Raw genomic sequence first — 13827 nt, 5'->3', positions numbered from 1 at the left:
TGTAATGAGATCTGACTCCCTCTTCTGGTGTGTCTGAAGACAGCTACAGTGTACTTACATATAATAAATAAATAAATCTAAAAAACAAAAAAGTCACAGCATACTTGAAGAGGAACGTGAACCATCCTATGTCACGTACAGGTGTGTTTTCTTTTGGTCACTCATGAAAGTTACCAAATGAAACCTCTTTCCAGAGATTCACATTCTCCCCTCTAAATCCCCTTCCTCTCCCCTCAGTCGTTACCTACTTCACCCTCATCCCTCTTTCTCCTCTTCTTACCCCCATCTTCCCTCAGGTTCCTCTCATTCCCAAATCTTCCAGACAACATCTGTTGACCAAGTTAATAGTGTTTGAACTCAATTTGGAGAGCTTCTCTCTCAATTTGAATTATTCACTAAATACAGTGAAATGAAGCAAAATGTATTTTGAGATTAATAAGTAACTTTAATTTTTTTGGTAAATACATGATTGATATTTCCACAATGATCTGATCAAAAAGCCAAAGTCTATAATTACTGCTCACTACAGAATGCTCCCATATGCCCTGATGGGAGAGAATGGGTCACCTATTTGTCTATTGTCTATTGTGTTTTTTTTTAAATAAAGACTTCTTTTAGTGTTTTAGACAGTATATTCGGATGAAATTCAATGGCACTTTTGCGGGGTTTTTTGTTTGTTTGTTTTGTTTTGTTTTGCCTTGATTTGGCATTCTTTCTTCTAATTGATCTTTTGCTTGTTTTGACTTTTTTGTATGTATCTATATCATTTTTAAAAACTATATATTTTCCTCTTTCTGTCAAGTGAGGCAGTAGAGCTCAAAGCTGTACTTAAACAGCCAGTCAATAGACATATGTAAAGATAATGNACTTGTTCATAAATCACCACCTTTCACATCATTGTCAAAATCTAATGATTGATGCAGAACAAAGACTAGGGAGAGAGATACACATGAGTAAGCTCAAAACTTGCCCCTACTGTTCAAGTGATGCTGTGTGCCTGAGACTCAGCAGTATTTTGAGGACTGTTAGGAATTTTGATGAACTACTATCCTTATTTCTATTCCTTATGGTTATTTACCAATAACCTGTCCATATCATAACTATATCCAGGGTGTTTTTTCTAGTTCTGCTCATAACTTACTGAGGTGACTTCAGCTCTCAAAACATAATAAGCTTGAAGTTCTGATTTGCACTGTGTTTGCTAGCTCCTCATCTGTCATCTGGCTTACAAGGAACAATTCCATAAAAGACAAGAAAGATGCTACACACATTGTACTTGGAAGCCACAGTCATACACATCTCCATAAATTTGCAAGATGATCACTATATTACACTAGTAAGTATGACATCCTTTATTTATGGAAATAGGCATATTTTTAAACTAAATAAGCACAAATAAAACTACTGAGCATGAAGACACAGAATAAAGAATTATCCCAGGGGCCCTAGCATGGGGCACAGGAGAGATGCCAGATTTTTTTTTCTGACAATGAAGTACTCTCTTCAATTTGAAAATCTACCTTTTGTAAGAAATTTCTTAGAACACTGATAGGTAATTGAAAGATTAATCAGACAATATAAGAAAAATAAGATCCTAGTCCAGCCAGTTAGAAGCCTGTGTGCCCCCTTCAGGAAGCAGAGAAACTGCAGGATCTCAGCTTCTCCATGATGCTATATCTTGGAGAGTTCTTCATCTTCTACAGTTGCTTGGGTCTCATCTTCAGCTGTGTTCCTTGTCCACCTCTCTGAGGAGTGCACTGTTGGATGTGCCCAATGACTCATGGTAGCTTTACCAAGCCTTGAAAGTGATTACCATCAGGATCCAATCAGGTCATTATAAGAACTATGGGGGAATCATGGGAAACGCAAGCCTAGAATGTAACTGACCCTCTGGCTTCATTATTTCATTACTCTGTGGCCCTATTCACCTGTAGTCACAAGAGAGGAAGAGAGACTCTAGATGCTCCCCTCAGTCCTCATTTTAATATGAAAAATTCACAGANGGTTGTGACATCTGTCAACCTCTCACTCGTTTCAGTACAAATAATGTGTTCATACAAACAGCATGATTTGCATTACTAGATTTTAAATAAATTATAATAGCTATGCCATTAATTTTAATAAGTGATTATAATATATACTATGTATCCCTTATCAGTATTGTTAGGAAAAAGCAGCCATTTAAAGAGCATTTAACCTGTGCATGGTACATTGGGTCTTAGGAACACTGGCCTCCCTCCCAGCATTGCTTACTTTTAAAAAATTAAATATCTACCAGTCAGGCATTTGATTTCTTCTTCCAAGGCACACTCACTTATAAATAGATACCAGTAAAATGTGCTTCTGACAAAGTAATTCATTTTTCCCTCTTTTGTCTGCCTTCCTTTCAGCTTATTTCAATGTATCACTCCCTCAGTCATCCATATGTCTTTCTATACTATCATCTGTCCAATTAATTATCTATCATCCATCATCTAGTCATCAACCCATACTTTAATCACATACCTATTATATCTACCCACCCATTTATCTAATACCCACTATCCTCCCATTCTTCTATTTGTTTAGTTTTTATCACTTATTCATCCATTTCTCCACCCATCCATTAATCTATAATCTGGCTATCTACCCACCAACCTATTAATCACCTACCATCCATCATCGATGTACCCTTCTATCAATCTACTTATTTATCTTCAATCCCTATGTTCCTCTATCTATCCACTTACCTACCTACTATCCAGACATCTACGTATTGATTTACTTATTCCACTATGTATCTGTCATCCATCCATTCTTTTGTTAAACTACTTATCTGTATACATACAAGCATGCTTCTATCCATTTACTTATTTATTCATCCAGCCATCCATTCATTCATTCTTTTATATCTATCTATCTATCTATCTATCTATCTATCTATCTATCTATCTATCCTTCCATACTTATATGCATTATCTTAACTATCTGTCCATTCACTGATCTATCATACATACATACATCTACCTGTCTATCCAGTTATCTAATTGATATATCATATGTTTTCTGTCACTTGTCATCACTAATAACTTACCTATTGATTATCTATTATACATCATCTGTGTGTTGCATCTGCCTATCTATATTTCTAATTATTTATGTATCACCTATGATAATATATTGACATATTTTTGTATACCTGGACATACAAGTTCTGGTCTAACTTCCTGACAGCTTTGATCATCTTTCCCATTGATCACAATATTGATCAACAAAGGGAGTAATTTTTGCTGGCCTGTTTGTATCAGGAGATTTAACTCATTGAAATCTATAGTCCTAAAGTGCCCACTTTAAGTCAGTAAGCACATCTTATGGTCGATAGAGATAGGAGTTCACATGCCTATAGTCTGTTGGTGGGTCGAACAAAAACATGTCTAATATTTAGCATAATATTAATAATCACATCAAGTGTGATATTATATATATATATATATACATATGTTCTATATATGGTATTCTTTAATTATTATATGTGTTATATATGTGGGCCAGTTTTTCTTTTATTATATACAAGCTCAAATTAACTCAAGGTTGAGTTTCTTTATTAAATGATGGTTTTAGCACAGAGGAATGTATCTTTTGGTTTTCTTCTGTCATCCACCTACCTGCCCATGTTCCTGTTCATGCATATATACCTCTATCTAACTCTATATATCTATCCATTTATTCTTCCATTCATCCATCCAATTATCTACTAGAGGTCTGGTTGAGAACTTGCCCAGTGTGAGTAAAGACTTGAGTGCCATTCACTGAAATAGAAAAGGGAAAAAGGAGGAAACTTCAAGACTCTGCACAGTTAAATGTAGGATTGGATCATTTGTTTCTTGGTCTCAGAAGAAATCTCTTATGTTATTGGGAATAATAAAATAAGATCAACACAAACATTTTAAGAGATTCATTGTAGGGTATCTTTAAATCATGCCTCATTAACTACAACAGTCTTTCTTCTGCTTATATTGGCTTATTCTTGGTTAATCTAAGCATCTGGGTTGCCATGCTACATATTTGAAAGACATCCGACTTGAAGTGAGCTCATATGAATTTCATTTTAGAGCTCANANTAATTTGGATCAAAAAGAACACTTTAATTACACAAAATTCCGAAATGGAAGTCAACCAAACCTTGACTACTCGTGTAGTGACTAGAAGCAGCTTGGGGATTGTTTGGTATCCATGAGCATTCTCAAGCCAAATTGAAGCCTGAAAGTATATACCAATGTGCATTGCCACAGAATGTCTGTATTTTGCCTAGTAACTGTGTCTCCCCTTTGGATTTAGGTCATCAAGCTTGCTTTTGAAGAGTTTGAGTTGGAACGAGGGTACGACACCCTGACAGTCGGGGATGCTGGGAAGGTGGGGGACACCAGATCCGTCTTGTATGTGTGAGTATGCCATTTCAGTGTTCTTCTCAATGTGCAGTTATGTGGGCAGGTGTTGGTTGGCTTGCATTGATAAGTGCCCTCCCTCAATACACCCGGGGTGATCACTCTGATTTGCATGAGGACTAACTGAAGATCACATTTTACCAGTATGGACTCTTTTCACTAAAATGTTTTAAGAGTATGTTTATGGCAAAAATAAAATTAAAGCAAGAGGGCAAAGGACAGAAATCAGCAAGCATGCTATCCTCAACTGAGGTCACCCTGTAGCTCCTCTCTTCCTTCCCCAGTGAAAACAGGTGTTTTCCAGGTAGAGTTATTTTCTGGGATAATGCCACTTGCTTGCTGGAAACTGACATGCTCTATAAAACTACCCAGTAAAAGAAGGAGAGATTGCAGAAAAACTGGCCCTGAGTTCCAGCAGGCTCGGAGAAGGCTGCAGGAACTCTGCTGTAGGCCTCTTCATGTACCTGCAGCTGGAATCTTTCTAACCTGCAGCAATGGGCATTGAGCTCTACTTCAGGTGTGTTCAGGTCTGAGTTCTTGTCAGTTTTCATCAGATATGTTTTTTCTCAAAATAGAATGTGCGATGTAGGAATGTCCATCTGTGTAGATCATGAGCTGAGAGGAAAAAAACTTGCATTGTCTTCTCAGATGGCTTCAGGCAGGAGCTTTGGAAATCACTGGTGGAGAAACATCTTTCACTCATGGCATGATGCTAAAGGACTTCCTTCTCTTTCCCCAATTTGTGTGTATGGTGCTATTGGTTTCTTTTTATCCAGCGGAACTAGGCCCATAAACTGCACAATTTAATAAATGTCTATACAGCTAGAGCAGCCATTCAGAACAAAAGCTGTGGCACTTCGTGTTGGGTTTTATACTTTCAATATCAAATATGTTTTACACACCTATCTACCACCGAAAATGACAAATGCATGACAGTTAGAATCAGAAAAGCAATTAGCTTTATTGGCAGTACCAGAGAATAGGAATCAACCTATTTGTCCATCAACAGATAAATGATAATAAAAATCTGTGGTTACATAATGGAATAGTATTCAGCTTTAAAGACAATGTAATGACAAAATCTGCAGGAAAATGGAAAATCTTAGAATGTACAAAATCAAGCAAAGTCATACACTTTCAGGTTATTAAAAACCCAATATAATGTTCCTCATAATATATTGGATCTAGCCAGTAATGTGTGTATATGTAAACAAATGTACACAAGAGAATAACAGAACATGTAGAAAAGAGAAAAAGAAAGGCTAAATTTTAGAGAGTGAGAAAGAACTGAGGCTGAATGTGCATAATGAATATGAGTTATTATTATGTATTATTACCTATGAGTTATCATTATATATTGATTGCATATGAGTTATGATTATAAATTGGTTACATATTTATAACAGTTGCCAAACTGTCAGATGAAAATTTGCTTTTCCTCTTTTTCTTTTTACTTTCTTTTTTTTTGTCTTTAAAAGCAGAGTTCTCCACTGATAAGTGGATATTAGCCCAGAAACATAGAATACTCAAGATACAATTTGCAAAACACAAGAAAATCAAGAAGAGGGAAGACCAATGGGTGGATACTTCATTCCTCCTTAAAATAGGGAACAAAATACCCATGAAAGGAGTTACAGAGACAAAGTTTGGAGCTCAGATGAAAGGATGGACTATCCAGAGACTACCCCACCCTGGGATCCATCCCATAACCAACCAACAAACCCAGACACTATTGCATATGCCAGCAAGATTTTGCTGAAGAGACCCTGGTATAGCTGCCTTGTGTGAGGCTATTCCAGTGCCTGGCAAATACAGAAGTAGATGCTTACAGTCATCTATAAGATGGAACATAGGGCCCCCAATGGAGAAGGTAGAGAAAGCACCCAAGGAGCTGAAGGGGTCTGCAACCCTATAGGTGGAACAACAATATGAACTAACCAGTACCCCCAGAGCTCATGTCTCTAGCTGCATATGTAGCAGAAGATGACCTAGTTGGCCATAACTGGGAAGAGAGGCCCCTTGGTATTTCAAACTTTATATGCCCCAGTACAGGATAACGCCAGGGCCAAGAAGTGGGAGTGGGTAGGTAGGGAAGCAAGGTGCGGGGGGGTATGGGTAGCTTTTGGGATAGCATTTGAAATGTATATAAAAAAATCTAAAAAATAAAAGCAGAGTTCTCTAGGGTAACACTAGGCATCTGTATTGTGGCATGCTTCCAACTGGCCTCAAGAACAGTGGCAATCCTACAGTGTATGACATTATCTGCAAACCATTTGTATTGTGTATAGACATGGGCTCATAATCGAAGATGGAGTTTCTGCCTTGATAACACTTCCTGCCTCTGTGACCCTAAGGGCAGCCATTTGAGCTCTGTGTCTCCCTGCCTGAATACTAAACACACACACACACACGTACACACACATGGAATGGCTTTACTGTCACCATAACAACTGATTCTTAAAAAAGGAAGCCACTAATATACATGAGAGTGATTTTTAAATAAATGCAAAAGTTAAAATATTTAAGGGAATGCCATAGAACATCCCATGGGCTGCTATTATGGATCTAAGCTCATACTCTCATTTTTAAAGGCTTTTTGTTGGTAAGTGAGCAATGGCAAACTGTGTGTTACAATGACATAAGTGTTATTAGGACCTCTTCATAATAGCTCAGATCTATAAGTGAAAATCTAAATGGCTGACTGAATCAAATTGAGGTGTCCTCTGGGAAGCATAAGGTAACAGGAGCAAAGCGCATTTAATCAGCTGAAGCAGAGGAAGAAGAGCCTTGGAGACTCTTTCTTAGTGTCTAGCCCCATCTTAAAGGGTGGGGAGATGCTGGGGACTCTTCTGGTTCCTGTAATAAGCAGGTAAATCCAGGTAACCTACCAACAACCCAATTTGAGTAGTATGCCTTAGGTTATGATTCTTAGTGTAGGCTTTATAATCTATTTGGGCAAATGACAGATGCACTGAGACTCAGTAAATAGTGGTCAGGCTATAGATTCATGCAACTTCCTGATGTGGATTTCAGACCATACAGGCTCCAGCTTCTCATATACTGAGATGATACTGAGTGCACTGGAGCCGGTATTTCACTGCTCCTTCTCTCGGGTGAGCTGTGGGTTCTACTCAGAACTTGGAAAGTATTTAGGAAAGGAAACAACCTAACAAGGAGACAGCACCCCCAAAATGTGGTTTTTTACATTCCGGATTTCTGTTCATGGATTTTATTTTCTCAAACTTTGTAACACAAAACAAAATCCTTAAGGGTTCAGGACTTCATCTGTCACCCCAGTCGTCCCCAAAGAAGGATGGATTTTCTCAGGGTATTTGTATAGCATGGCAAACTCAAAAGAAAATCAAATAACTAACTTAACAGATCTCTGCTGAGCTCTTTCTGAGAATATATATTGACAATTTCCTCAAAATTAAATTGAAAACTGGCAAGGGGAGATATTGCTTTACCTGGCCTCACTCTAACTGGCGGCAACAGAATTGTGTTACTTGGGTGTCCTCAGGACTGCAAGACAGGAGGTAGATTTTTAAACGTCCACCCCTCTATGGGGATGAAGAAAACTGTGTGCAAGTAGNAGCCTCCATACAGGTAGATATATGGATTAGATAATAAGGAAATGAGTTGATCCTCAGAGAATCATCATCCTGTCTTCAACCAGCTTCCAGATACAGCTCCTGCCTTGGTGTGCTGTGATTGACATCTCCCTAGTAGCCTGAGATGAAAGGATTCTTTCTCTTTGTATTCAAAGAAAATCAGGGATATGGATCAAGACCAGAAGGCACAAGGCCAGGGTCAGTGCCTAGCATCCCTTAAAAAAAAAAGGAAGTGAGAAGCGGGGGAAGGAAAAAAATGCACAGAGTCCATGTCTGCCAATCAGGTATCATTGATATGAGCATGAAGAGTCTCCCTTCCTCATGGAGGGCATAGGCAAGTTCTGTTAGGAAAAAGGACAGAAATTTGTCAATTTAAATGTTGCCTATTCACTTTTCATAATTATAAATTATAGTTAAAATCCCAAGGCATTTAGCATGTAGGCACTGTGGCCTGTAGCCCACAGGATCCAAACCTCAGCATATGAGTTCCAAGACAATAGCTGCCAAAGAGCTGAAGTTCTACCAGGACACTTTGATGTGGTACAGGAGGTCTGCCCTGAACTATAGGCTGGCCCATCATTATCTTTTCTTTCTCTGCCTCTTGTCTCTAAGGAAAAAAAAAATCCCATGTATAAGAACGTGACTTGACAGTGATTCCCTTACTGCAATAATTACAAGTGAGTATCTCTATAAATATCAACCCTTAATAGCAATAAGACAGCTTCCAGTTGTGTCTTANAGGAAAGATTTCCTGGTGGGTACCCTTATTAGTTGGTCTTAGCCTTAAATTCAGGCGATGTCAAGAAATCTTCTACATACCTAANACAATCACATGGTTTGGTTTCAGATGTTACTGACATCTAAGTATATTTTGACTGCATCTGTCAAAAGAGTAGAGGATGTTGGGCAACCTCAGCCCCCTAAAACCTATGCTATGCTTACACATTATTGCCTGGTTCGTGTGTGTGTATGTGTGTGCACGTGTGTGCATGCATGTGTGTNTTTGTGTGTATGTGTGTGTGTGCATGAACCATGGAGGCCAGGTTGGTGTTATTTTCGTCTATTGCTCTCCACTTAGTTTTTGATATAGGGTCCCTCACTAAGCTCAGAGCTTAGGTGGCTGTTGAGCTCCAGGGATCTACTTGTCTCCCCTTCCAACTGCACTGTCTTACAGGTGTGTATTGTCATTTCTGGCTGCTTTAATGTGGGTGCCACAAATCCCATCTCAGTTTCTCTCTTTCTCCACTCCTTCCTGGACATTAACCCCTGACAGTCACTGACCATCTCTAAAATGTTGTCACTAAATGACGGTTCTAGGATCATACTCTGTGTGGTGGGCTCTGCATCCTTCCCCCTGATGCTATGTGCTTCTGCTGTAGACATCACTCACTAGCAAATGGCTGGGGTGTTTCATGTTTTGATGGCTATAAANGACATGATGAATGTTTCTTTAAGGAGTGTTGTGTGAACATAAACTTTTGTTTCTCTTCAAAAAGTATCTATGGATGTGATTTCTGGGCTGTGTGCTACTCACTAGCTCAGTGTTCTGAGACACAGCAGCCTGTTTACCAGAATGGCTCTGCCAGAGGGCATGGTGTGTTCAACATCTCAGTTTCTACACTTCTATCTGCTTTTGGAACACCTTTCTTTTGTTCTGCTTACTGGGTGNGTGGTCATGTCTCTGCGGTATTTAATTTCTGTGGGTTTGTATATGACTATGTTGATCATCTTGGACTTCTTCAACCTCTATGCTTCCTCTTTTGCAGAGCACCTACAATACCTTTGTCATATTTTCTAATTGGATTATATATTTTACTTGAGATTTCTTTGTGTATTCAGGATATGAGTCCTTTTTAAATAGAAGCNCTCATCCCTCTCACCCATCCTTTCTTCTTCTGTGTTGCTCATGAATTGTCGCAGCATAAAGGTTTGGTATTGAGAAGGCCAGTGAGTGGACAAGAAGCCCTGCTGCTTTGGGGTAAAATCTATGGACTCTTTCCCTAGATCTGGCCTGGTAGTTCACCAAATGTGACTCTCTCAANGAAGAGAGCTTTACATTATATCTTGAAGTCGGTTTTCAAATCTAAGTTCATCTTTGTAGGATGTGTATGCAAGAGCTCGAGTCTGCCTTGGCTTCTGTATGTCAGATTTGCTCTTTATTTGAAAAGACTCCCTGTCTTCCTGTTGATGATTCTGTCTGGTGCCTTTGTCAGAAACCTGACGGTTATGTTATTATGACTCTGTTCTTGGGTTTTTCATTCTTTCTCCTCCACCCATGTATCTAGTTCTCCGTGAGAACCATAAAGGAGAGGTTACTTTTCTATTGCAGTGGTGAAATAGCTTCACCAAAGTGACTTAAGCAAGGAAGGACTTAATTTAGTTTAGGGTTCTAGAGGTGTATAATCCTCATGAGAGGGAGGACATGGCATGACATCAGGTGAAGCAAGCTGGCTGGTGACATTTCATCTGCATACAGTAAGCAAAAAGTACGAACAGTACAAAAGTACAAAATAGAATGAGATTATAAATCCCCAGAGCCTACATCCCAGGGAAGTATTCCTTCCAGTAAGGTTGTATCTCCTTAGGGTTTATAACCTTTCCAAACAGTACCACCAACCGGGAAACAAGTGTTTACACAATGAACCTATGGGGAATATGTCTCATTTCAAACCACCATAAGGTATTTAGCAAGCTCAGGCATTAATTTCATTGTTGTTAAGATTCTTTTTCTCCAAAAATATTTTGCTGTTGGAGGCAGGACTCTTCCTTATAGGCTTGAGAGCAGCTAGGTACAATGTACAAAATCTGGAATTGAGGTAGACACTTGAAACCAAGTGGTGTGCTGCCTATGTACAGAATCCCAGTCCCTGAGCATGGAAGTCCCTCACGTGTTTTGCGGTTAGCTGATGACTGCGTATATTCCCTTCCTAACATATTCACTTAGCAGATTACACATACCATCATGCNNGTGTCCAGGAAGTAAATTCTGGTCTATAGTCTAATTCTTCCCTTATAATCCTGTTGCATTCATTTCCCCAGTATTTAGTTGAAGATGTCTGGACCTAGATTGATATGTGTTGAGTAGACTTTATCCTCCCTCCATTCCTTTGTCTTCACTGGGGCTTGTGTTTGATCCACCCTTGCTTCTTTATGAAATGAGCTGCAATGCCTGCACTCATGCTGCCATTTGCAGGAAGAGTTAACAAACCAATGTTAGGATTCTGGCATAAAATGTGCAGTTCTCTAGAGAAGCCACCTGGGGTTGGGGGCTTTAGNGAGAGAACATTCTCCTTTAAAAGCTGATTCTCTAATGGCTAGGAGGTTGTTCAGATGGCCACTGCATCCTAGCTGAGTTTAAGGATTTCAGAGATCTCATGGGACTTGGGATACTCATAAGTCTGTTGTGTTTATGTGCTCAAATCTCTCTGCAGTAATTCGCATTGCTTTGGCAGTGTTGGTGGAATATGTGAATATCCCTACCTNTTTATCCCTGATGCTGGTCACACTCTGTCCCACTTCTGCCAATTTACATAGGATTGAGGGGTAAAACCCATTTTGGTAAGGAGCATCTCTGTTTCATCTGCTTCTGTTGGTTCTGTCACCATTCTGCTGGCCTCTGCTGACACCCAGCTCACCTGCTTACTTTGTTACCTCTGATCATTGATAATCAACTTTTGTATGTTTGGAGATTTTCTCCACCACATTGTATTAATGACTTCCAGTTGGATTCCATCTTGCTCACAGGACACATTCTATAAGATTTCTGCCCTTGCANAGCCAAGTTCTCCTAAATAGTCCACACAGCCTCAAACCTACATCAATCCTTGAGTTCAGAAAGCACCACCATGTTCAGCTTCTTACCACTTGAAGTTGGGGTTATCATTAAACTGAGGCTATGCCACATTGCAATTTGCCTACTATTCATATATTAAGATTTATTTGTTTTATTTATATGAATACCCTGTAGCTATCTTCAGACACACCAGAAGAGAGCACCGAATCCAATGACAGATGGTTGTGAGTCACCATGTGGTTGCTGGGAATTGAACTGAAGACCTCTGAAATACCAATCAGTGTTCTTAACGGCTGTGCCATCTCTCCAGCCCCGATGGTCTATATTTTTACTTTCTGCTTTTTGTAGCAAATTTCTAAAACTTATTGGTATAAAAGAGCAGATATCTAAATTCTCTTAGTTCTAGAAATTGAAACCTCACTAACCTCCTAGGTTCCTTTATCTGTCCACCAGATTGACAGACCAGTATTNTAGATAACGAGCTGGTTTATAATGTTTGGTTTAATTATTAAACATGGCTCATAGAACTCATGATGTGGAGATGAGGCCATGTTATATATGACCATATTTCCACTACATTCCCTGTTCTTATTCAACCTGGAAGATCCCAGCCACTTCATTCTTTCTAAAAATTTTTCCTAAAATTCCTAGGGCAAGTAGGGTAGGTAGGCTACCTACCTTTAATTTGTAGTGGTAAGCCTTGGCCTGAAATTTTTCCTTTTTTTTTTTAAATAGGATTCCCTATGTTGTGAAGAATGGGCTAGAATATAGCACCTGTGGTTGGCAGTTTAGTGGTGGGCTGGCCTACGAGGTCCCAGGTGGAAATTCTTATCATTCACATCATAAGTCCTTTCTTTTCCTCAAAGTTTTTCCTTTCTTTTGTTTTCAAAAATAAATTATATTCGTCTTCTAGTGGATTTGCCATTANTGAGTTCATGTCAGTTCTGGGATTTATAGTTTATGTTTCTTACCAAATCTGATAAATTTCACATCAAAAGTTACTTGTTATAATACTCTGTCAACTTCTTTTTCTTTGCCCCAGACCATACTTTGTCACCTCTGCCTCTGTGCAAGGTGCTTTGTTCTCAGTCTCCTTAACTTTGCTAGTGGCCCCTCCCTCTAAATTATACTCAGTGAGCAATATTTACTCTGTTTTGTTATGCATTTTCAGATGCAGTTTTCATCCAGAGTCTATTGTAAATGGCTTGTATTTTATTCCTAAGATTTCTTCTCTTTTCATATTTGCAGAGAATTTGTAATCATCATATATTGTTTCATTAAAGTGTGTGTGCTTTGAAACCTTGGGGCCCGGCTCCCAACTCTGAGTCATTTCAGCAGTTGGAGGATCATATCTGCCCATTCAGGTTGTGATTTTCTGATGTTCTTGTTTCAAGGTTGCATCCTGGAGAGCTTTTCTGTCTTGTTATAATGTGCAGAGCATCGGTTAAGTCCTTCATTTTAACAGGTCTACCTTATGCATCAGCACTGGGCTTGGCCTCTCATTGTGGCTGATGCTCTGATGATTTTAATGTACATTNTGCTGTTCCTGCCTGTCCATGCTTGGAAGATGCCACAGTGGTGTTTTTTCAGGGAATGAACCAAATGCTGTAAATGACCCAATGGGGTAGAGAACTGGAAGTCTTTGGGATTTCCCTGATAGTGCTTGAACCTTCACCTTTGCCCGATTCTGATGGAGGAGGTGTCAGGCTTACTTCTGCAGATAGATTATTCCCTGGCCAGGCTGGCTCTGAGAACATCTAACTTGCTTGTTCTTCCTGATACAAATGTAGCCTTGAGGACTAGAGACATGGAAAGTGCCTGCTTTGAAAGAGTGAATACCAAAGTTAGAGCTTGAGTACTCCTATAGAAAAGTCAGGTATGATGATAGGTCCTTTTGCACTGGTGCTGGGGAATTGAAAACAGGTTGATCAGTAAGGTTTGCTTCCTAGAGAGTCTACTTGAACTTGCAAGATCAATGCCAGTGAGAGACTCTGCCTCA

At 39.2% G+C, this 13827-nt stretch overlaps 1 protein-coding gene across 1 annotated transcript in view; it reads left to right on the top strand.

Annotated features, from left to right (window-relative positions):
* The window catches only part of Csmd1 (CUB and Sushi multiple domains 1), a 1596626-nt gene that overhangs the window by 1217440 nt on the left and 365359 nt on the right, over nucleotides 1-13827 (top strand). The window contains exon 11 of the mRNA XM_029480674.1: nucleotides 4318-4421. Within this exon, the coding sequence (XP_029336534.1) occupies nucleotides 4318-4421 (104 nt within the window). The remainder of the gene's footprint in view (nucleotides 1-4317; nucleotides 4422-13827) is intronic.

The sequence above is a fragment of the Mus caroli genome, chromosome 8 (genome assembly GCF_900094665.2).
Source record: "Mus caroli chromosome 8, CAROLI_EIJ_v1.1, whole genome shotgun sequence".
Taxonomy (NCBI): domain Eukaryota; kingdom Metazoa; phylum Chordata; class Mammalia; order Rodentia; family Muridae; genus Mus; species Mus caroli.
This window is presented reverse-complemented; position numbering and strand designations above follow the sequence as displayed.